Raw genomic sequence first — 25,000 nt, 5'->3', positions numbered from 1 at the left:
TATCTATTAAAGGGATATCTCATATATTTTAAAGGGATATCTATATCTATTAAAGGGATATATATATCTATTAAAGGGATATCTATATCTATTAAAGGGATATCTATATATATTAAAGGGATATCTATATATTTTAAAGGGATATCTATATCTATTAAAGGGATATCTATATCTTTTAAAGGGATATCTACATCTATTAAAGGGATATCTATATCTATTAAAGGGATATCTCATATATTTTAAAGGGATATCTATATCTATTAAAGGGATATCTATATCTATTAAAGGGATATCTATATCTATTAAAGGGATATCTATATATTTTAAAGGGATATCTATATCTGTTAAAGGGATATCTATATCTATTAAAGGGATATCTATATCTATTAAAGGGATATCTATATCTATTAAAGGGATATCTATATCTTTTAAAGGGATATCTCATATATTTTAAAGGAATATCTTTTAAAGGGATATCTAATATATTTTAAAGGAATATATTTTAAAGGGATATCTCATATATTTTAAAGGAATATCTTTTAAAGGGATATCTCATATATTTTAAAGGAATATCTTTTAAAGGGATATCTCATATATTTTAAAGGGATATCTGATATCTTTTAAAGGGATATCTATATCTATTAAAGGGATATCTATATATTTTAAAGGGATATCTGATATCTTTTAAAGGGATATCTATATCTATTAAAGGGATATCTATATATTTTAAAGGGATATCTATATCTTTTAAAGGGATATCTATATCTATTAAAGGGATATCTATATCTATTAAAGGGATATCTATATCTTTTAAAGGGATATCTCATATATTTTAAAGGAATATCTTTTAAAGGGATATCTCATATATTTTAAAGGAATATCTTTTAAAGGGATATCTCATATATTTTAAAGGGATATCTGATATCTTTTAAAGGGATATCTATATTTATTAAAGGGATATCTATATATTTTAAAGGGATATCTATATCTTTTAAAGGGATATCTATATCTTTTAAAGGGATATCTATATCTATTAAAGGGATATCTATATATTTTAAAGGGATATCTATATCTGTTAAAGGGATATCTATATCTTTTAAAGGGATATCTATATCTGTTAAAGGGATATCTATATCTATTAAAGGGATATCTATATCTATTAAAGGGATATCTATATCTATTAAAGGGATATCTATATCTATTAAAGGGATATCTATATCTATTAAAGGGATATCTATATCTATTAAAGGGATATCTATATCTATTAAAGGGATATCTATATCTATTAAAGGGATATCTATATATTTTAAAGGAATATCTATTAAAGGGATATCTATATCTTTTAAAGGGATATCTATATCTTTTAAATGGATATCTATATCTATTAAAGGGATATCTATATCTATTAAAGGGATATCTATATCTTTTAAAGGAATATCTATTAAAGGGATATCTATATCTTTTAAAGGGATATCTCATATATTTTAAAGGAATATCTTTTAAAGGAATATCTCATATATTTTAAAGGGATATCTGATATCTATTAAAGGGATATCTATATATTTTAAAGGGATATCTATATCTATTAAAGGGATATCTATATCTATTAAAGGGATATCTATATCTATTAAAGGGATATCTATATCTATTAAAGGGATATCTATATCTTTTAAAGGGATATCTATATCTATTAAAGGGATATCTATATCTTTTAAAGGGATATCTCATATATTTTAAAGGGATATCTATATCTATTAAAGGGATATCTATATCTATTAAAGGGATATCTATATATTTTAAAGGGATATCTATATCTATTAAAGGGATATCTATATCTATTAAAGGGATATCTATATCTATTAAAGGGATATCTATATATATTAAAGGGATATCTATATATTTTAAAGGGATATCTATATCTATTAAAGGGATATCTATATCTTTTAAAGGGATATCTATATCTATTAAAGGGATATCTATATCTATTAAAGGGATATCTATATCTATTAAAGGGATATCTATATCTTTTAAAGGAATATCTATTAAAGGGATATCTCATATATTTTAAAGGAATATCTTTTAAAGGGATATCTAATATATTTTAAAGGAATATATTTTAAAGGGATATCTCATATATTTTAAAGGGATATCTGATATCTTTTAAAGGAATATCTTTTAAAGGGATATCTGATATCTTTTAAAGGGATATCTATATCTATTAAAGGGATATCTATATATTTTAAAGGGATATCTATATCTATTAAAGGGATATCTATATCTATTAAAGGGATATCTATATATTTTAAAGGGATATCTATATCTATTAAAGGGATATCTATATCTTTTAAAGGGATATCTATTAAAGGGATATCTATATATTTTAAAGGGATATCTATATCTATTAAAGGGATATCTATATATATTAAAGGGATATCTATATCTATTAAAGGGATATCTATATCTATTAAAGGGATATCTATATCTTTTAAAGGAATATCTATTAAAGGGATATCTATATATTTTAAAGGGATATCTATATCTATTAAAGGGATATCTATATATATTAAAGGGATATCTATATATTTTAAAGGGATATCTATATCTATTAAAGGGATATCTATATCTTTTAAAGGGATATCTATATCTATTAAAGGGATATCTAGTAAAGGGATATCTCATATATTTTAAAGGGATATCTATATCTATTAAAGGGATATCTATATCTATTAAAGGGTTATCTATATCTATTAAAGGGATATCTATATCTATTAAAGGGATATCTATATCTATTAAAGGGATATCTATATATTTTAAAGGAATATCTATTAAAGGGATATCTATATATTTTAAAGGAATATCTTTTAAAGGGATATCTCATATATTTTAAAGGGATATCTTTTAAAGGGATATCTATATATTTTAAAGGGATATATTTTAAAGGGATATCTATATATTTTAAAGGGATATCTTTTAAAGGGATATCTAATATATTTTAAAGGGATATCTATATATTTTAAAGGGATATCTTTTAAAGGGATATCTAATATCTTTTAAAGGGATATCTTTTAAAGGGATATCTATATATTTTAAAGGGATATCTATATCTTTTAAAGGGATATCTAATATATTTTAAAGGGATATCTATATATTTTAAAGGGATATCTATATATTTTAAAGGGATATCTAAAATCTTTTAAAGGGAAGGATCTGCCATAGCAGAAAGGGTGTTTGTTTCAGTACAGCCTGAGCAAACAGCAAGGACAAATCTTACTGTAGACAAATGTGAAAATAACAAAATAACATCTCATGTTATTAGCATAACCAGCGAATAGTAGAGCAATATTCTAACAACCAAACCAATCATAAGAGGCCGGTTGGGTTGAAAGAGGAAGTCGAATTTCAGATTGGACCTTGTATGTGTAATTGACTAATAAAGAGATCTTCACTTTAAAGAAGAGGAACACTGGAATCTTGTCCGTCCCGTTCCGTGCGACGCCACGGATGAATAGAAATAAAGTTTAAATAATTGGATTACTTTTCATCAAGTGTCCTTTAGGCTAAAGAGGTATAAAAAAAAACACAGATCTGTGTCTGAATAATAATCAGTGAGTGACGCAGTATAGGAAGACTAGGAGTCCCAAATGGCAGCCTATGCGCTATATAGGGAATAGGGTTCCATAGGGCTCTGGTCTAAAGTAGTGCACTATATAGGGAATAGGGTTCCATAGGGCTCTGGTCTAAAGTAGTGCACTATATAGGGAATAGGGTTCTTTAGGGCTCTGGTCTAAAGTAGTGCACTACATAGGGAATAGGGTTCTATAGGGCTCTGGTCTAAAGTAGTGCACTGTATATAGTGAATAGGGTTCTATAGGGCTCTGGTCTAAAGTAGTGCTCTATATAGGGGATAGGATGCCGTTTGGGACGCGGAGGGGGGGACTGGAAGGGACACGGTGTTGGATGATTGTCCTGTCCGCATCGGCAGACAGCGACAGAGTCCTCTCCCGCCTTTCCATCCATTAACTAATGGAATTCATGACATTTTACAAATTTCGCCAATGAAGACTACAGACACGGCGAAAACTGTTTTACAATCCTCCTACCGTCTCTCTCGCCCCCTCCTCCCCCCCCCCCCCCCTCTATCTCTCGCCTTTTCTAGAAGTTGATGTTTAAGGTCCATAATAGACAACAGTCTTTAATAAATTGAAAACGTAGTGAACGACATGTGTTGGAATCAAATTTAACTGGGGGGGGGTAATAGGTTTATGAGCACGAAAACTCAATTCTAGACTGAAGAGACACCTTGGTAGAGCAGCACAGGAAAACCTCAGGAGCACAACGATGTGTATTGCAATCAAACTCTCTCTCTCTCTCTAAAACTTTTTAAATTAGTAGATTTTCCTACGGTCACTCAGCTACAGTACGTCCACTTTTGAATAGAAAAATGTAACTGTTTTTTAGATTAGTAAAGAAACAGACTTTAGATTTCTACTAAAGAAGCATTGTGAGCCTCATAGTCTAGATCAGAAGGAGACCTAAAAATCGTGCCTACAGTGTGGTAAAAGGTCAGAACCCTACAGTGTGGTAACAGGTCAGAACCCTACAGTGTGGTAACAGGTCAGAACCCTACAGTGTGGTAAAAGGTCAGAACCCTACAGTGTGGTAACAGGTCAGAACCCTACAGTGTGGTAACAGGTCAGAACCCTACAGTCTGGTAACAGGTCAGAACCCTACAGTCTGGTAACAGGTTAGAACCCTACAGTGTGGTAAAAGGTCAGAACCCTACCGCGCGGTAACAGGTCAGAACCCTACAGTCTGGTAACAGGTCAGAACCCTACAGTGTGGTAACAGGTCAGAACCCTACAGTGTGGTAACAGGTCAGAACCCTACAGTCTGGTAACAGGTCAGAACCCTACAGTGTGGTAACAGGTCAGAACCCTACAGTGTGGTAACAGGTCAGAACCCTACAGTGTGGTAAAAGGTCAGAACCCTACCGCGCGGTAACAGGTCAGAACCCTACAGTCTGGTAACAGGTTAGAACCCTACAGTGTGGTAACAGGTCAGAACCCTACAGTGTGGTAACAGGTCAGAACCCTACAGTGTGGTAACAGGTCAGAACCCTACAGCGTGGTAACAGGTTAGAACCCTACAGTGTGGTAACAGGTTAGAACCCTACCGCGTGGTAACAGGTCAGAACCCTACAGTGTGGTAACAGGTTAGAACCCTACAGTGCGATAACAGGTCAGAACCCTACAGTGTGGTAACAGGTCAGAACTCTACCGCGCGGTAACAGGTTAGAACCCTACAGTGTGGTAACAGGTTAGAACCCTACAGTGTGGTAACAGGTTAGAACCCTACAGTGTGGTAACAGGTTAGAACCCTACCGCGCGGTAACAGGTCAGAACTCTACCGCGCGGTAACAGGTCAGAACCCTACAGTGTGGTAACAGGTCAGAACCCTACAGTCTGGTAACAGGTCAGAACCCTACAGTGTGGTAACAGGTCAGAACCCTACAGTGTGGTAACAGGTCAGAACCCTACAGTGTGGTAACAGGTTAGAACCCTACAGTCTGGTAACAGGTTAGAACCCTACAGTGTGGTAACAGGTCAGAACCCTACAGTGTGGTAACAGGTCAGAACCCTACAGTGTGGTAACAGGTCAGAACCCTACAGCGTGGTAACAGGTTAGAACCCTACAGTGTGGTAACAGGTTAGAACCCTACAGTGTGGTAACAGGTCAGAACCCTACAGTGTGGTAACAGGTTAGAACCCTACAGTGTGGTAACAGGTTAGAACCCTACCGCGTGGTAATAGGTCAGAACCCTACAGTGTGGTAACAGGTTAGAACCCTACAGTGTGGTAACAGGTTAGAACCCTACCGCGTGGTAACAGGTCAGAACCCTACAGCGTGGTAACAGGTTAGAACCCTACAGTGTGGTAACAGGTCAGAACTCTACCGCGCGGTAACAGGTTAGAGGCTCTCCTCCTCTGTGTGCTCTAGTCCCCCTCCCACGGCCTGCAGCTCTCCTCCTCTGTGAGCTCTAGTCCCCCTCCCACTGCCTGCAGCTCTCCTCCTCTGTGTCCTCTAGTCCCCCTTCACTGCCTGCAGCTCTCCTCCTCTGTGTGCTCTAGTCCCCCTCCCACGACCTGCAGCTCTCCTCCTCTGTGTGCTCTGGTCCCCCTCCCACGACCTGCAGCTCTCCTCCTCTGTGTGCTCTAGTCCCCCTCCCACTGCCTGCAGCTCTCCTCCTCTGTGTGCTCTAGTCCCCCTCCCACGGCCTGCAGCTCTCCTCCTCTGTGTGCTCTAGTCCCCCTCCCACGGCCTGCAGCTCTCCTCCTCTGTGTGCTCTAGTCCCCCTCCCCACTGCCTGCAGCTCTTCTCCTCTGTGTGCTCTAGTCCCCCTCCCCACTGCCTGCAGCTCTCCTCCTCTGTGTGCTCTAGTCCCCCTCCCACGGCCTGCAGCTCTCCTCCTCTGTGTGCTCTAGTCCCCCTCCCACGGCCTGCAGCTCTCCTCCTCTGTGTGCTCTAGTCCCCCTCCCACAGCCTGCAGCTCTCCTCCTCTGTGTGCTCTAGTCCCCCTCCCCACTGCCTGCAGCTCTCCTCCTCTGTGTGCTCTAGTCCCCCTCCCACGGCCTGCAGCTCTCCTCCTCTGTGTGCTCTAGTCCCCCTCCCACTGCCTGCAGCTCTCCTCCTCTGTGTGCTCTAGTCCCCCTCCCACGGCCTGCAGCTCTCCTCCTCTGTGTGCTCTAGTCCCCCTCCCACGGCCTGCAGCTCTCCTCCTCTGTGTGCTCTAGTCCCCCTCCCACGGCCTGCAGCTCTCCTCCTCTGTGTGCTCTAGTCCCCCTCCCCACGGCCTGCAGCTCTCCTCCTCTGTGTGCTCTAGTCCCCCCTCCCCACTGCCTGCAGCTCTCCTCCTCTGTGTGCGCGGCATTAAAAAGGTACCAGGAACCTGAAACCAACGGCAATAAACGTGGGGGAAGAAAATACAACATCTTATTTAATTATTCAGAAACGTATTTACGGTTGCTGGGCGGGCTGCGGCGGAGGCCCTCCTGGTGAGAGGTGTGTCATGTTTGTGATACAGGAGCAGCGGGGAGCTCGTCACGATAGGCATCAAACAATTAAAAAAAGACGTAGGGGAGGGAGGGAGGGAGGAGGAAGAGAGGGAGGAAGGGAGGGAGGGAGGAGGAGAGCTGGGGAAGTGCTGCTGGAGATGCAATACATATTAATGAGTCCCAGCATGGAGTGTTGCTCTGCTCGGAACCCCGACAACATGGGGGAGGGAGGGAAGGAAGGCTGGCGGAGAAGGGGGGTAGTTTTATTTTTTTTACTTAACTAGACGGCCTACCCCGGGCCAAACCCTCCCCTAAAACCGGACGACGCCGGGCCGAATTGTGAGCCGACCTGTGGGTCCCTCCGATCACGGGCCGGTTGTGATACAGCCCGGGATCGAACCAGGGTCTGTAGTGATGCCTCTAGCACTGAGATGTAGTGCCTCTCACCGCTGCGCCACTCGGGAGCCCGATGTACAGAGACATATGGTCAACCAAGGACAGGCCTCTAGAGGGGGGGGGGGCATTGTAAGAGGAAAGAAAGTGTGCTATTAGCTAGGAGAAGACCAAGCCTTTTTTAGGAGGGCTACAGTAGTTAAAAAAACAAGCTGTGGTTGGAGGACACAGGCCGGTCCAGACCCAGGAAGTACTGAGATCAGGCCGGTCCAGGTCCAGGAAGTACTGAGATCAGGCCGGTCCAGGTCCAGGAAGTACTGAGATCAGGCCGGTCCAGACCAAGGAAGTACTGAGATCAGGCCGGTCCAGACCAAGGAAGTACTGAGATCAGGCCTGTCCAGGTCCAGGAAGTACTGAGATCAGGCCGGTCCAGACCAAGGAAGTACTGAGATCAGGCCGGTCCAGACCAAGGAAGTACTGAGATCAGGCCGGTCCAGACCAAGGAAGTACTGAGATCAGGCCTGTCCAGGCCAAGGAAGTACTGAGATCAGGCCAGTCCAGACGATGACAGTGTGAGTGTGAGTAACCTACCTGACAGGGTTGCTGGTGAGGGAGACACGGAGAGAGTCCAGACAGGCCATGAGGCGTTCGTCAGTCACCCCTGACTTTAACTCCCCCAGGAACTCCTGAGGGGAAATCTGATGACTGCTACACACACTGCCCTGGGGGAGGGGAGGGGAGGGGAGGGGAGGGGAGAGGAGAGGAGAGGAGAGGAGAGGAGAGGAGAGGAGAGGAGAGGAGAGGAGAGGAGAGGAGAGGAGAGGAGAGGAGAGGAGAGGAGAGGAGAGAACACATTAATACAGGAGTTTCAAAGAACACACAGAAAAGGACAAACAGACACAGACAAACCCACACATCTACAAAAAACTACTCAAATTAAACCCACACTTACAAACACCCCAAAAAAACAATTCATACAAAACATGTTTTTTCCTCAACAAATATTGAGCATGACATAATCTCCGTAATGTGTTGACTTAAGGATGGGATCCTTTGTTTCAATGTTCACCTGAAATGACATACCCAAATCTAACTGCCCATTCGAGAGGAAACAAGTTGAAGTTTGTGGAAATGTGAATCTAATGTAGGAGAATATAACAAAAATATAAAAAATTTAAAATATATAATATAATACAATGAAAAAAACATGAGTTTTTTTTTTAAATATCTTTTTAATCATCTTTGAAATGCAAGAGAAAGGCCATAATGTATTATTCCAGCTCCAAGGAGCAATTTAGATTTTGGCCACTAGATGGCAGCAGTGTATGTGCAAAGTTTTGGACTGATACAATGAACCATTGCATTTCTGTTCAAACTTTTGTATCAAGACTGGCCCAATGTGCCTAATTGGTATATGAATAACTTTTTAAGTTCATAACTGTGCTCTATGTCCTCAAATAATAACATGGTTTCTTTCACTGTAATAGCTCATGTGAAATGAACAGCGCAGTTAGATTAACACTAATTGAAGCTTTCTGCCCATATCAGATATGTCTATGTCCTGGGAAATGTTTGTGTTACTTACAACCTCATGCTAATTAGCATTAGCCTACGTTAGCTCCAACCGTCCCGCGGTTGATCTACCGATCCTGTAGAGGTTAAATGCCAACGTTGAATATGTCCATGTTCTCTCTCCAAGCTACAGAAACACCAAGAGATCGTCCCAAATGGAACCCTATGCCCTACCCAGTGCTCAACTATAGACCGGTCTCTGGTCCACTAGTGTACTATATAGTGAATAGTGGGCCATTAGGGATGCAGGCTAAGAGATCATACATACAACCCTGTGTGTGTATTCCGCATGACAAACAAAAACTACTACTGAAACCCTGTCCTGTTAGCAGTTAACTACTGAAACCCTGTCCTGTTAGCAGTTAACTACTACTGAAACCCTGTCCTGTTAACAGTTAACTACTGAAACCCTGTCCTGTTAGCAGCTAACTACTACTGAAACCCAGTCCTGTTAGCAGTTAACTACTGAAACCCTGTCATGTTAGCAGTTAACTACTGAAACCCTGTCATGTTAGCAGTTAACTACTACTGAAACCCTGTCCTGTTAGCAGTTAACTACTACTGAAACCCTGTCCTGTTAGCAGTTAACTACTGAAACCCTGTCCTGTTAGCAGTTAACTACTACTGAAACCCTGTCATGTTAGCAGTTAACTACTACTGAAACCCTGTCCTGTTAGCAGTTAACTACTGAAACCCTGTCATGTTAGCAGTTAACTACTGAAACCCCCTGTCCTGTTAGCAGCTAACTACTACTGAAACCCTGTCCTGTTAGCAGTTACCTACTACTGAAACCCTGTCCTGTTAGCAGTTACCTACTACTGAAACCCTGTCCTGTTAGCAGTTAACTACTGAAACCCCCTGTCCTGTTAGCAGTTAACTACTGAAACCCCCTGTCCTGTTAGCAGTTAACTACTGAAACCCTGTCCTGTTAGCAGTTAACTACTACTGAAACCCTGTCCTGTTAGCAGTTAACTACTGAAACCCTGTCCTGTTAGCAGTTAACTACTACTGAAACCCTGTCCTGTTAGCAGCTAACTACTACTGAAACCCTGTCCTGTTAGCAGCTAACTACTACTGAAACCCTGTCCTGTTAGCAGTTAACTACTGAAACCCCCTGTCCTGTTAGCAGCTAACTACTACTGAAACCCTGTCCTGTTAACAGTTAACTACTTAAACCCTGTCCTGTTAGCAGTTAACTACTTAAACCCTGTCCTGTTAGCAGCTAACTACTACTGAAACCCTGTCCTGTTAGCCGTTAACTACTGAAACCCTGTCCTGTTAGCAGTTAACTACTACTGAAACCCTATCCTGTTAGCAGTTAACTACTGAAACCCTGTCCTGTTAGCAGTTAACTACTACTGAAACCCTGTCCTGTTAGCAGTTAACTACTGAAACCCTGTCCTGTTAGCAGTTAACTACTGAAACCCTGTCCTGTTAGCCGTTAACTAATCTGAAACCCTTTCCTGTTAACAGTTAACTACTGAAACCCGTTGTGGGAGTGGAGGCGATAACAGCTCCGTTGTGGGAGTGGAGGAGATAGGATCTCTGTTGTGGGAGTGGAGGCGATAGCAGCTCCGTTGTGGAAGTGGAGGCGATAGCAGCTCCGTTGTGGGAGTGGAGGCGATAGCAGCTCCGTTGTGGGAGTGGAGGCGATAGCAGCTCCGTTGTGGGAGTGGAGGCGATAGCAGCTCCGTTGTGGGAGTGGAGGTCGATAGGATCTCCGTTGTGGGAGTGGTGGCAATAGCAGCTCCGTTGTGGGAGTGGAGGCGATAGCAGCTCCATTGTGGGAGTGGAGGGAGATAGCAGCTCCGTTGTGGGAGTGGAGGAGATAGCAGCTCCGTTGTGGGAGTGGAGGAGATAGCAGCTCTGTTGTGGGAGTGGAGGTCGATAGCAGCTCTGTTGTGGGAGTGGAGGCGATAGCAGCTCTGTTGTGGGAGTGGAGGTGATAGCAGCTCTGTTGTGTGGGAGTGGAGGTCGATAGCAGCTCCGTTGTGGGAGTGGAGGAGATAGCAGCTCCGTTGTGGGAGTGGAGGAGATAGCAGCTCCGTTGTGGGAGTGGAGGAGATAGCAGCTCCGTTGTGGGAGTGGAGGAGATAGCAGCTCCGTTGTGGGAGTGGAGGAGATAGCAGCTCTGTTGTGGGAGTGGAGGAGATAGCAGCTCCGTTGTGGGAGTGGAGGCGATAGCAGCTCCGTTGTGGGAGTGGAGGTCAATAGCAGCTCCGTTGTGGGAGTGGAGGTGATAGCAGCTCTGTTGTGGGAGTGGAGGTGATAGCAGCTCTGTTGTGTGGGAGTGGAGGTCGATAGCAGCTCCGTTGTGGGAGTGGAGGAGATAGCAGCTCCGTTGTGGGAGTGGAGGCGATAGCAGCTCCGTTGTGGGAGTGGAGGTGATAGCAGCTCTGTTGTGGGAGTGGAGGAGATAGCAGCTCTGTTGTGGGAGTGGAGGAGATAGCAGCTCCGTTGTGGGAGTGGAGGCGATAGCAGCTCCGTTGTGGGAGTGGAGGCGATAGCAGCTCCGTTGTGGGAGTGGAGGCGATAGCAGCTCCGTTGTGGGAGTGGAGGCGATAGCAGCTCCGTTGTGGGAGTGGAGGCGATAGCAGCTCCGTTGTGGGAGTGGAGGTGATAGCAGCTCTGTTGTGGGAGTGGAGGAGATAGCAGCTCTGTTGTGGGAGTGGAGGAGATAGCAGCTCCGTTGTGGGAGTGGAGGCGATAGCAGCTCCGTTGTGGGAGTGGAGGCGATAGCAGCTCCGTTGTGGGAGTGGAGGCGATAGCAGCTCCGTTGTGGGAGTGGAGGCGATAGCAGCTCCGTTGTGGGAGTGGAGGCGATAGCAGCTCCGTTGTGGGAGTGGCGGGCGATAGCAGCTCTGTTGTGGGAGTGGAGGTCGATAGCAGCTCCGTTGTGGGAGTGGAGGTCGATAGCAGCTCTGTTGTGGGAGTGGAGGTCGATAGCAGCTCTGTTGTGGGAGTGGAGGTCGATAGCAGCTCTGTTGTGGGAGTGGAGGTCGATAGCAGCTCTGTTGTGTGGGAGTGGAGGAGATAGCAGCTCTGTTGTGGGAGTGGAGGTCGATAGCAGCTCTGTTGTGTGGGAGTGGAGGAGATAGCAGCTCTGTTGTGGGAGTGGAGGTCGATAGCAGCTCTGTTGTGGGAGTGGAGGAGATAGCAGCCAGTTTCTGTTCTCTCTGATGGGAGCGTTTCTCTCAACAGACCGCTCGCTGTAGATCACGGTTTACCAGTGAGCGGAACACACTCCCCGACCTGGGCTGCAGAAGTGCTTCATAAATATATTTTAACAACGTTTTAACTTTTTTACTACAGGTGTTCTCCTCTGTTGTGCCTCTCTCCTGCTCCTCTGTTGTGGCCTCCCGGTCATAAATTAACTCCGGAGGACTCGGGAGACGTTGTGCATTCCAAATGGCACCCTAAATCCCTATTTTAGTACACTACTTTAGACCTGATCCTTAGAGGCTCTGATCAAAAGGAGTGCACTATATAGAGAATAGGGTGTGATTTGGGGAGCATCCGGGGAGTCTGGGCTGGCTGCCTCTGTCAGTGGGCAGGCAGAGAGTCTCTGAGCTTCGGTTCATAAAACAATAGGCCTCTCCCTGCACCTCCTTTCCCCTGGCCCTGATTGGAGTCTAAATCATGGAGTTGAGCTGCTCCATACTATGTCTTCTCCCTCCCTTTTCTCACCGACAAAGAGAGAGAGAGAGAGAATGAGAGAGAGAGAGAGAGAGAGAGAGAGAGAGAGAGAGAGAGAGCGAGAGAGAGAACGAGAACGAGAACGAGAGCGAGAGCGAGAGCGAGAGACAGAGAGAGAGAGAGAGAGAGAGAGAGAGAGAGAGAGAACGAGAACGAGAACGAGAACGAGAGCGAGAGCGAGAGCGAGAGCGAGAGCGAGAGCGAGAGCGAGAGCGAGAGAGAGAGAGAGAGAGAGAACGAGAGAGAGAACGAGAGCGAGAGCGAGAGCGAGAGCGAGAGACAGAGAGAGAGAGAGAGAGAGAGAGAGAGAGAGAGCGAGAGAGAGCGAACGAGAGCGAGAGAGAACGAGAGAGAACGAGAGCGAGAGAGAGAACGAGAGCGAGAGAGAGCGAGAGACGGACAGAGCGAGAGACACTCTGCATACAGAATTCTGCTAAAATGTCCTCCGTGCACAACGTAAAACACCAAATAATGCATGCAGAGCAGAATAAGGACAATTCCTGCTAATGATCAAAATCCAGAAAATAGCAATTAAATTATACAGCCACCTAAAAGGAAGTGATTCACAAACCTTCCATAACAAAGCCATCACCTACAGAGAGACGAACCTGGAGAATAGTCCCCTAAGCAAGCTGGTCCTGGGGCTCTGTTCACAAACACAAACACACCCACAGAGCCACAGGACAGCAGCTCAGTTAGACCCAACAAAATCATGAGAAAACAAAAATAAATTTTAAATAATTAACAGAACTCTGACCAAACTAGAATGCTATTTGGCCCTAAACAGAGAGTACACAGCGGCAGAATACCTGACCACTGTGACTGACCACAAACTTAAGGAAAGCTTTGACTATGTACAGACTCAGTGAGCATAGCCTTGCTATTGAGAAAGGCCGCCGTAGGCAGACATGGCTCTCAAGAGAAGACAGGCTATGTGCTCACTGCCCACAAAATGAGGTGGAAACTGAGCTGCACTTCCTAACCTCCTGCCCAATGTATGACCATATTAGAGAGACATATTTCCCTCAGATTACATTTGGACGTGTCGTCCTCCTATGGACAATATGATGTATGTATTGACCAGATGTGAATCTGGCATGTTTTCTGTCCTCAGAACAGAGAGAGAGAGAGACCTGCGGTGAGATAAATATAATGATTATTCTGTTTTTGTTGTTGTGAAAAGTTCAGTTCCACCCACGTTTTTAAAGCCAACCATTCCTGGTAGCTTAATTAGACTTGTCTCGTCAATGCCGTGAATCAATTCAGAATTCAATCATCTCCCACTGCTGACCATACAGCCTCTGGAAAAACATGCAGAAGGCACATCATGGGGAATCAGGTAAATGTCAGACCTGCTCAGGGAATTGATGGGACATTTAAAGGACAGGTCAGACAGCAGAGGCCCTAAAACACTACAACCCCCGACCCAGTCTCTTCCTGCCCTAATATACTACAACCCCCACCCCGTCTCTTCCTCCCCTAATATACTACAACCCCCACCCCGTCTCTTCCTCCCCTAATATACTACAACCCCCGACCCAGTCTCTTCCTGCCCTAATATACTACAACCCCCACCCCGTCTCTTCCTCCCCTCCCCTAATACACTACAACCCCCCACCCAGTCTCTTCCTCCCCTAATATACTACAACCCTGAACCCCGTCTCTTCCTCCCCTAATTTACTACAACCCCCACCCAGTCTCTTCCTGCCCTAATCTACTACAACCCCCCACCCCGTCTCTTCCTCCCCTAATATACTACAACCCCCACCCCGTCTCTTCCTCCCCTCCCCTAATATACTACAACCCCCACCCCGTCTCTTCCTCCCCTCCCCTAATATACTACAACCCCCCACCCCGTCTCTTCCTCCCCTAATATACTACAACCCCCCACCCAGTCTCTTCCTCCCCTAATATACTACAACCCTGAACCCCGTCTCTTCCTCCCCTAATATACTACAACCCCCCACCCAGTCTCTTCCTCCCCTAATATACTACAACCCTGAACCCCGTCTCTTCCTCCCCTAATATACTACAACCCCCCACCCCGTCTCTTCCTCCCCTAATATACTACAACCCCCCACCCAGTCTCTTCCTCCCCTAATATACTACAACCCTGAACCCCGTCTCGTCCTGCCCTAATATACTACAACCCCCACCCGGTCTCTTCCTCTTTCTCTCCCTGAATCTCTTCTCCCTCTCACCCCGAATCTCTCTCTCCCCCCTCTAAATCTCTCTCTCTCTCTCCCTCTCCGAATCTCTCTCTCCCTCCCTGAATCTCTCTCTCTCCCTCTCCCTGAATCTCTCTCTCTCCCTCTCCCTGAATCTCTCTCTCTCCCTCTCCCTGAATCTCTCTCCCCCTCCCTGAATCTCTCTCCCCCTCCCTGAATCTCTCTCTCTCCCTGAATCTCTCTCCCCCTCCCTGAATCTCTCTCCCCCTCCCTGAATCTCTCTCCCCCTCCCTGAATCTCTCTCTCTCCCTCCCTGAATCTCTCTCTCCCTCCCTGAACCTCTCTCTCTCCCTCCCTAAATCTCTCTCTCTCCCTGAACCTCTCTCTCTCTCTCCCTGAATCTCTTTCTCTCCCTCCCTGGGTCTCTCTCTCTCCCTCCCTGAATCTCTCTCTCTCCCTCCCTGAATCTCTCTCTCCCTCCCTGAATCTCTCTCTCCCCCCCCGAATCTCTCTCCCTCCCTGAATCTCTCCCTCCCTGAATCTCTCTCTCTGTCCCTCCCTGAATCTCTCTCTCTGTCCCTCCCTGAATCTCTCTCTCTGTCCCTCCCTGAATCTCTCTCTGTCCCTCCCTGAATCTCTGTCCCTCCCTGAATCTCTCTCCCCCTCTCTGAATCGCTCTCTCTCCCTCCCTGAACCGCTCTCTCTACCTCCCTGAACCGCTCTCTCTCCCTCCCTGAACCGCTCTCTCTCCCTCCCTGAACCGCTCTCTCTCCCTGAATCTCTTCTCCCTCCCACCCCGAATCTCTCTCTCCCCCCTCTAAATCTCTCTCTCTCTCCCCCCTCTAAATCTCTCTCTCTCCCTGAACCTCTCTCTCTCTCTCCCTGAATCTCTTTCTCTCCCTCCCTGGGTCTCTCTCTCTCCCTCCCTGAATCTCTCTCTCTCCCTCCCTGAATCTCTCTCTCCCTCCCTGAATCTCTCTCTCCCCCCCCGAATCTCTCTCCCTCCCTGAATCTCTCCCTCCCTGAATCTCTCTCTCTCTCCCTCCCTGAATCTCTCTCTCCCTCCCTGAATCTCTCTCTCCCCCCCCGAATCTCTCTCTCTCCCTGAATCTCTTCTCCCTCCCACCCCGAATCTCTCTCTCCCCCCTCTAAATCTCTCTCTCTCTCCCCCCTCTAAATCTCTTTCTCTCTCTCTCTCCCTGAATCTCTCTCTCTCTCTCCCTGAATCTCTCTCTCTCTCTCTCCCTCCCTGAATCTCTCTCTCCCTCTCTGAATCTCTCTCTCCCTCTCTGAATCTCTCTCTCCCTCTCTGAATCTCTCTCTCCCTCTCTGAATCTCTCTCTCTCCCTCCCTGAATCTCTCTCTCCCTCTCTGAATCTCTCTCTCTCCCTCCCTGAATCTCTCTCTCTCCCTCTCCCTGAATCTCTCTCTCTCTCCCTGAATCTCTCTCTCTCTCCCTGAATCTCTCTCTCCCTCCCCGAATCTCTCTCTCCCTCCCTCCCTGAACCTCTCCCTCCCTGAATCTCTCCCTCCCTGAATCTCTCTGTCCCTCCCTGAATCTCTCTCTGTCCCTCCCTGAATCTCTCTCTCTGTCCCTCCCTAAATCTCTCTGTCCCTCCCTGAATCTCTCTGTCCCTCCCTGAATCTCTCTCTGTCCTTCCCTGAATCTCTCTCTCCCTCCCTGAATCTCTCTCTCTCTGAATCTCTCTCTCCCTCTCCCTGAACCGCTCTCTCTCCCTCCCTGAACCGCTGTCTCTCCCTGCCTGAACCGCTCTCTCTCCCTGAATCTCTTCTCCCTCCCACCCCGAATCTCTTCTCCCTCCCACCCCGAATCTCTCTCTCTCTCTCCCTGAATCTCTCTCTCTCCCTGAATCTCTCTCTCCCCCTCCCTAAATCTCTCTCTCCCCCTCCCTAAATCTCTCTCTCCCTCTCCCTGAATCTCTCTCTCTCTCTCCCTCCCTGAATCTCTCTCTCTCCCTCCCTGAACCTCTCTCTCTCCCTCCCTGAACCTCTCTCTCTCCCTCCCTGAACCTCTCTCTCTCCCTCCCTGAATCTCTCTCTCTCCCTCCCTGAATCTCTCTCTCTCCCTCTCTGAATCTCTCTCTCTCCCTCCCTGAATCTCTCTCTCTCCCTCCCTGAATCTCTCTCTCTCCCTCCCTGAATCTCTCTCTCCCCCTCCCTGAATCTCTCTCTCCCTCCCTCTCCCTCCCTGAATCTCTCTCTCCCCCTCACTGAATCTCTCTCCCTCCCTGAATCTCTCTCTCCCTCCCTGAATCTCTCTCTCCCTCCCTGAATCTCTCTCTCCCTCCCTGAATCTCTCTCTCTCCCTCCCTGAATCTCTCTCTCTCCCTCCCTGAATCTCTCTCTCTCCCTCCCTGAATCTCTCTCTCTCCCTGAATCTCTTCTCCCTCCCACCCCGAATCTCTCTCTCCCCCCTCTAAATCTCTCTCTCCCCCCTCTAAATCTCTCTCTCTCTCCCCCCTCTAAATCTCTCTCTCTCCCTGAATCTCTCTCTCTCTCTCTCTCTCTCCCTCCCTGAATCTCTCTCTCTCTCTCTCCCTCCCTGAATCTCTCTCTCCCTCTCTGAATCTCTCTCTCCCTCCCTGAATCTCTCTCTCTCCCCCTCCCTGAATCTCTCTCTCTCTCCCTGAATCTCTCTCTCCCTCTCCCTGAATCTCTCTCTCCCCCTCCCTGAATCTCTCTCCCCCTCCCTGAATCTCTCTCTCTCCCTGAATCTCTCTCCCCCTCCCTGAATCTCTCTCCCCCTCCCTGAATATCTCTCTCTCCCTCCCTGAATCTCTCTCTCCCTCCCCGAATCTCTCTCTCCCTCCCTGAACCTCTCCCTCCCTGAATCTCTCTGTCCCTCGCTGAATCTCTCTCTGTCCCTCTCTGAATCTCTCTCTCTGTCCCTCCCTGAATCTCTCTGTCCCTCCCTGAATCTCTCTCTGCCCCTCCCTGAATCTCTCTCTCTCCCCCCTCTAAATCTCTCTCTCCCTGAATCTCTCTCTCTCTCTCTCTCTCTCCCTCCCTGAATCTCTCTCTCCCTCTCTGAATCTCTCTCTCTCCCTCTCCCTGAATCTCTCTCTCTCTCTCCCTGAATCTCTCTCTCCCTCTCCCTGAATCTCTCTCCCCCTCCCTGAATCTCTCTCCCCCTCCCTGAATCGCTCTCTCTCCCGGAATCTCTCTCCCCCTCCCTGAATCTCTCTCCCCCTCCATGAATCTCTCTCTCTCCCTCCCGGAATCTCTCTCTCTCCCTCCCTGAATCTCTCTCTCCCTCCCCGAACCTCTCTCCCTCCCTGAACCTCTCCCTCCCTGAATCTCTCTGTCCCTCGCTGAATCTCTCCCTCCCCGGATCTCTCTCTCTCCCTCCCTGAATCTCTCTCTCCCTCCCCAAATCTCTCTCTCCCTCCCTGAACCTCTCCCTCCCTGAATCTCTCTGTCCCTCGCTGAATCTCTCTCTGTCCCTCCCTGAATCTCTCTCTCTGTCCCTCCCTGAATCTCTCTGTCCCTCCCTGAATCTCTCTCTGTCCCTCCCTGAATCTCTCTCTCTCTCCCCTCTAAATCTCTCTCTCTCCCTGAATCTCTCTCTCTCTCTCTCCCTCCCTGAATCTCTCTCTCCCTCTCTGAATCTCTCCCTCTACCTCCCTGAATCTCTCTCTCTCTCTCCCTGAATCTCTCTCTCCCTCTCCCTGAATCTCTCTCCCCCTCCTTGAATCTCTCTCCCCCTCCCTGAATCTCTCTCCCCCTCCCTGAATCTCTCTCTCCCTGAATCTCTCTCCCCCTCCCTGAATCTCTCTCCCCCTCCCTGAATCTCTCTCTCTCCCTCCCTGAATCTCTCTCGCCCTCCCTGAATCTCTCTCTCCCTCCCCGAACCTCTCTCCCTCCCTGAACCTGTCCCTCGCTGAATCTCTCTGTCCCTCGCTGAATCTCTCTCTGTCCCTCCCTGAATCTCTCTCTCTTTCCCTCCCTGAATCTCTCTGTCCCTCCCTGAATCTCTCTCTGTCCCTCCCTGAATCTCTCTCTCTCCCTCCCTGAATCTCTCTCTGTCCCTCCCTGAATCTCTCTCTCTCCCTCCCTGAATCTCTCTCTCTCCCTGAATCTCTCTCTCTCTCTCCCTGAACCGCTCTCTCTCCCTCCCTGAACCGCTCTCTCTCCCTGAATCTCTTCTCCCTCCCACCCCGAATCTCTCTCTCCCCCCTCTAAATCTCTCTCTCTCTCCCTCCCTGAATCTCTCTCTCTCCCTCCCTGAATCTCTCTCTCCCTCCCTGAATCTCTCTCTCTCCCTGAATCTCTTCTCCCTCCCACCCCGAATCTCTCTCTCCCCCCTCTAAATCTCTCTCTCCCCCCTCTAAATCTCTCTCTCTCTATCTCTCTCTCTCCCTGAATCTCTCTCTCTCTCTCCCTGAATCTCTCTCTCTCTCTCCCTGAATCTCTCTCTCTCTCTCCCTGAATCTCTCTCTCTCTCTCCCTCCCTGAATCTCTCTCCCTCCCTGAATCTCTCTCTCCCTCCCTGAATCTCTCTCTCCCTCCCTGAATCTCTCTCTCTCTCCCTCTCCCTGAATCTCTCTCTCTCTCTCCCTGAATCTCTCTCCCTCTCCCTGAATCTCTCTCCCCCTCCCTGAATCTCTCTCCCCCTCCCTGAATCTCTCTCTCTCTCCCTGAATCTCTCTCCCCCTCCCTGAATCTCTCTCCCCCTCCCTGAATCTCTCTCTCTCTCCCTCTCCCTGAATCTCTCTCTCTCTCTCCCTGAATCTCTCTCCCTCTCCCTGAATCTCTCTCCCTCTCCCTGAATCTCTCTCCCCCTCCCTGAATCTCTCTCCCCCTCCTTGAATCTCTCTCTCTCTCCCTGAATCTCTCTCCCCCTCCCTGAATCTCTCTCCCCCTCCCTGAATCTCTCTCCCCCTCCCTGAATCTCTCTCTCCCTCCCTGAATCTCTCTCTCTCCCTCCTCTAAATCTCTCTCTCCCTCCCCGAATCTCTCTCTCCCTCCCTGAACATCTCTCTCCCTGAATCTCTCTCCCTCTCCCTGAATCTCTCTCTCCCCCTCCCTGAATCTCTCTCCCCCTCCCTGAATCTCTCTCTCTCTCCCTGAATCTCTCTCCCCCTCCCTGAATCTCTCTCCCCCTCCCTGAATCTCTCTCCCCCTCCCTGAATCTCTCTCTCCCTCCCTGAATCTCTCTCTCTCTCTCTCCCTCTCCCTGAATCTCTCTCTCTCTCTCCCTGAATCTCTCTCCCTCTCCCTGAATCTCTCTCTCCCCCTCCCTGAATCTCTCTCTCCCCCTCCCTGAATCTCTCTCCCCCTCCCTGAATCTCTCTCTCTCTCCCTGAATCTCTCTCCCCCTCCCTGAATCTCTCTCCCCCTCCCTGAATCTCTCTCCCCCTCCCTGAATCTCTCTCCCCCTCCCTGAATCTCTCTCTCCCTCCCTGAATCTCTCTCTCTCCCTCCTCTAAATCTCTCTCTCCCTCCCCGAATCTCTCTCTCCCTCCCTGAACATCTCCCTCCCTGAATCTCTCTCTGTCCCTCCCTGAATCTCTCTCTGTCCCTCACTGAATCTCTCTGTCCCTCCCTGAATCTCTCTCTGTCCCTCCCTGAATCTCTCTCTGTCCCTCCCTGAATCTCCCTCTGTCCCTCACTGAATCTCCCTCTGTCCCTCACTGAATCTCCCTCTGTCCCTCCCTGAATCTCTCTCTCCCTCCCTTAATCTCTCTCTCCCTCCCTTAATCTCTCTCTCCCTCCCTTAATCTCTCTCTCCCTCCCTGAATCTCTCTCTCCCTCCCTGAATCTCTCTCTCCCTCCCTGAATCTCTCTCTCTCCCTCCCTGAATCTCTCTCTCCCTCCCTGAATCTCTCTCTCTCCCTCCCTGAATCTCTCTCTCCCTCCCTGAATCTCTCTCTCTCCCTCCCTGAATCTCTCTCTCCCTCCCTCTCCCTGAATCTCTCTCTCTCTCCCTGAATCTCTCTCCCTCTCCCTGAATCTCTCTCTCCCCCTCCCTGAATCTCTCTCCCCCTCCCTGAATCTCTCTCTCTCTCCCTGAATCTCTCTCCCCCTCCCTGAATCTCTCTCCCCCTCCCTGAATCTCTCTCCCCCTCCCTGAATCTCTCTCTCCCTCCCTGAATCTCTCTCTCTCCCTCCTCTAAATCTCTCTCTCCCTCCCCGAATCTCTCTCCCCCTCCCTGAACATCTCCCTCCCTGAATCTCTCTCTGTCCCTCCCTGAATCTCTCTGTCCCTCCCTGAATCTCTCTGTCCCTCCCTGAATCTCTCTCTGTCCCTCCCTGAATCTCCCTCTGTCCCTCACTGAATCTCCCTCTGTCCCTCCCTGAATCTCTCTCTCTCCCTCCCTGAATCTCTCTCTCCCTCCCTGAATCTCTCTCTCTCCCTGAATCTCTTCTCCCTCCCACCCCGAATCTCTCTCTCCCCCCTCTAAATCTCTCTCTCCCCCCTCTAAATCTCTCTCTCCCCCCTCTAAATCTCTCTCTCCCCCCACTAAATCTCTCTCTCTCTCTCTCTCTCTCCCTGAATCTCTCTCTCTCTCCCTGAATCTCTCTCTCCCTCTCCCTGAATCTCTCTCCCCCTCCCTGAATCTCTCTCCCCCTCCCTGAATCTCTCTCCCCCTCCCTGAATCTCTCCCCCTAAACTGAATCTCTCCCCCTCCCTGAATCTCTCTCCCCCTCCCTGAATCTCTCTCTCTCCCTCCCTGAATCTCTCTCTCTCCCTCCCTGAATCTCTCTCTCTCCCTCCCTGAATCTCTCTCTCCCTCCCCGAATCTCTCTCTCCCTCCCCGAATCTCTCTCTCCCTCCCCGAATCTCTCTCTCTCCCTCCCTGAATCTCTCTCTGAGTCCCTCCCTGAATCTCTCTGTCCCTCCCTGAATCTCTCTCTGTCCCTCCCTGAATCTCTCTCTGTCCCTCCCTGAATCTCTCTCTCTCCCTCCCTGAATCTCTCTCTCCCTCCCTGAATCTCTCTCTCTCCCTCCCTGAATCTCTCTCTCCCTCCCTGAATCTCTCTCTCTCCCTGAATCTCTTCTCCCTCCCACCCCGAATCTCTCTCTCCCCCCTCTAAATCTCTCTCTCCCCCCTCTAAATCTCTCTCTCTCTCTCTCTCTCTCCCTGAATCTCTCTCTCTCCCTGAATCTCTCTCTCCCCCTCCCTGAATCTCTCCCCCTCCCTGAATCTCTCTCCCCCTCCCTGAATCTCTCTCTCTCCCTCCCTGAATCTCTCTCTCTCCCTCCCTGAATCTCTCTCTCTCCCTCCCTGAATCTCTCTCTCCCTCCCCGAATCTCTCTCTCCCTCCCCGAATCTCTCTCTCCCTCCCCGAATCTCTCTCTCCCTCCCCGAATCTCTCTGTCCCTCCCTGAATCTCTCTCTCTGTCCCTCCCTGAATCTCTCTGTCCCTCCCTGAATCTCTCTGTCCCTCCCTGAATCTCTCTCTATCCCTCCCTGAATCTCTCTGTCCCTCCCTGAATCTCTCTCTCTCTCCCTCCCTGAATCTCTCTCTCTCTCCCTCCCTGAATCTCTCTCTCTCTGAATCTCTCTCTCTCCCTCCCTGAACCGCTCTCTCTCCCTCCCTGAACCGCTCTCTCTCCCTCCCTGAACCGCTCTCTCTCCCTCCCTGAACCGCTCTCTCTCCCTCCCTGAACCGCTCTCTCTCCCTCCCTGAACCGCTCTCTCTCCCTCCCTGAACCGCTCTCTCTCCCTCCCTGAACCGCTCTCTCTCCCTCCCTGAACCTCTCCCTCTCCCTCCCTGAACCTCTCCCTCTCCCTCCCTGAACCTCTCTCTCTCACTCCCTGAATCTCTCTCCCCCTCCCCGAATCTCTCTCTCTCCCTCCCCGAATCTCTCTCTCCCTCCCCGAATCTCTCTCTCCCTCCCCGAATCTCTCTCTCCCTCCCCGAATCTCTCTCTCCCTCCCCGAATCTCTCTCTCCCTCCCTGAACCTCTCCCTCCCTGAATCTCTCTGTCCCTCCCTGAATCTCTCTGTCCCTCCCTGAATCTCTCTGTCCCTCCCTGAATTTCTCTCTGTCCCTCCCTGAATCTCTCTCTGTCCCTCCCTGAATCTCTCTCTGTCCCTCCCTGAATCTCTCTCTCTCCCTCCCTGAATCTCTCTCTCTCCCTCCCTGAATCTCTCTCTCTCTGAATCGCTCTCTCTCCCTCCCTGAACCGCTCTCTCCCCCTCCCTGAACCGCTCTCTCTCCCTCCCTGAACCGCTCTCTCTCCCTCCCTGAACCGCTCTCTCTCCCTCCCTGAACCGCTCTCTCTCCCTCCCTGAACCGCTCTCTCTCCCTCCCTGAACCGCTCTCTCTCCCTCCCTGAACCGCTCTCTCTCCCTCCCTGAACCGCTCTCTCTCCCTCCCTGAAACGCTCTCTCTCCCTCCCTGAACCTCTCTCTATCCCTCCCTGAACCTCTCTCTCTCCTCCCTGATTCTCTCTCTCTCCCTCCCTGATTCTCTCTCTCACTCTCTGTTTCTCCCTGTACTGTGATTCAGCAATTTGTAGACTGGAGCCTGCCAGCATAGAGCTCAGGCAGTGGAGGCTTCATGAAAGCCTCTTAAGCAGTGCATTATTGAAAGACAAAACCACGGCCCTGCAATTTTGAACATCATCAGAGATGAGAGAGGGGGGTGGGGGGGGGTGTCCAAAATTACAGAGCGGAGGAGAGGGAAGGATGAGAGAAGGGAGGGAGCAGTACATTATAATACCCTCTCCATCATCAGAGACCGAGTGGCACCAAGGAAACAGAACAGAGGAGAGGAACGGAGGAGAGGAGCGGAGGAGAGGAAAAGAGGAGAGGAACAGAGGAGCGGAACGGAGGAGAGGAACGGAGGAGAGGAACAGAGGAGCGGAACGGAGGAGAGGAACGCAGGAGAGGAACAGAGGAGAGGAACAGAGGAGAGGAACAGAGGAGAGGAACGGAGGAGAGGAACAGAGGAGAGGAACAGAGGAGAGGAACGGAGGAGAGGAACAGAGGAGAGGAACGGAGGAGAGGAACGGAGGAGAGGAACAGAGGAGAGGAACAGAGGAGAGGAACGGAGGAGAGGAACAGAGGAGAGGAACAGAGGAGAGGAACAGAGGAGACAGCGGCCCGGGACCACGCCGTGACTAAGAGACAGCGGCCCGGGACCACGCCGTAACTAAGAGACAGCGGCCCGGGACCACGCCGTAACTAAGAGACAGCGGCCAGGGACCACGCCGTAACTAAGAGACAGCGGCCCGGGACCACGCCGTAACTAAGAGACAGCGGCCCGGGACCACGCCGTAACTAAGAGACAGCGGCCCGGGACCACGCCGTAACTAAGAGACAGCGGCCCGGGACCACGCCGTAACTAAGAGACAGCGGCCCGGGTCCACGCCGTAACTAAGAGACAGCGGCCCGGGACCACGCCGTAACTAAGAGACAGCGGCCCGGGACCACGCCGTAACTAAGAGACAGCGGCCCGGGACCACGCCGTAACTAAGAGACAGCGGCCCGGGACCACGCCGTAACTAAGAGACAGCGGCCCGGGACCACGCCGTAACTAAGAGACAGCGGCCCGGGACCACGCCGTAACTAAGAGACAGCGGCCCGGGACCACGCCGTAACTAAGAGACAGCGGCCCGGGACCACGCCGTAACTAAGAGACAGCGGCCCGGGTCCACGCCGTAACTAAGAGACAGCGGCCCGGGACCACGCCGTAACTAAGAGACAGCGGCCCGGGTCCACGCCGTAACTAAGAGACAGCGGCCCGGGACCACGCCGTAACTAAGAGACAGCGGCCCGGGACCACGCCGTAACTAAGAGACAGCGGCCCGGGACCACGCCGTAACTAAGAGACAGCGGCCAGGCCGTCTGACAACAGCCGGCTACATTTGGATTCCCCATGAGGCACCCTATTCCCTATGTAGTACCCTACTTTAGACCAGGGTCCAAAGGTGCTGTTTGGGACGTATCCACACTAGTTTAGACCATGACCCATAGGTAATAGGGTGCTGTTTGGGACGTATCCACACTACTTTATACCAGGGTCCATAGGTAATAGGGTGCTGTTTGGGACGTATCCACACTACTTTAGACCAGGGTCCATAGGTAATAGGGCTCTGTTTGGGACGTATCCGCTACAACAGAGTTGGTTCCTTTCTCACTCTGC

At 49.1% G+C, this 25,000-nt stretch overlaps 1 protein-coding gene across 2 annotated transcripts in view; it reads right to left on the bottom strand.

The window, feature by feature from the left end:
• Nucleotides 1-25,000, bottom strand: part of LOC110517682 (protein diaphanous homolog 3) — a 269,486-nt gene that overhangs the window by 130,476 nt on the left and 114,010 nt on the right. For both annotated transcript variants that reach the window (XM_090228750.1, XM_090228751.1), the window contains exon 5: nucleotides 8,037-8,167. In XM_090228750.1, the coding sequence (XP_090084876.1) occupies nucleotides 8,037-8,167 (131 nt within the window). The remainder of the gene's footprint in view (nucleotides 1-8,036; nucleotides 8,168-25,000) is intronic.

Source organism: Oncorhynchus mykiss, unplaced genomic scaffold (assembly GCF_057628025.1).
Source record: "Oncorhynchus mykiss isolate SJ-2025 unplaced genomic scaffold, ASM5762802v1 scaffold98, whole genome shotgun sequence".
NCBI classification, from domain to species: Eukaryota; Metazoa; Chordata; class Actinopteri; order Salmoniformes; family Salmonidae; genus Oncorhynchus; species Oncorhynchus mykiss.
This window is presented reverse-complemented; position numbering and strand designations above follow the sequence as displayed.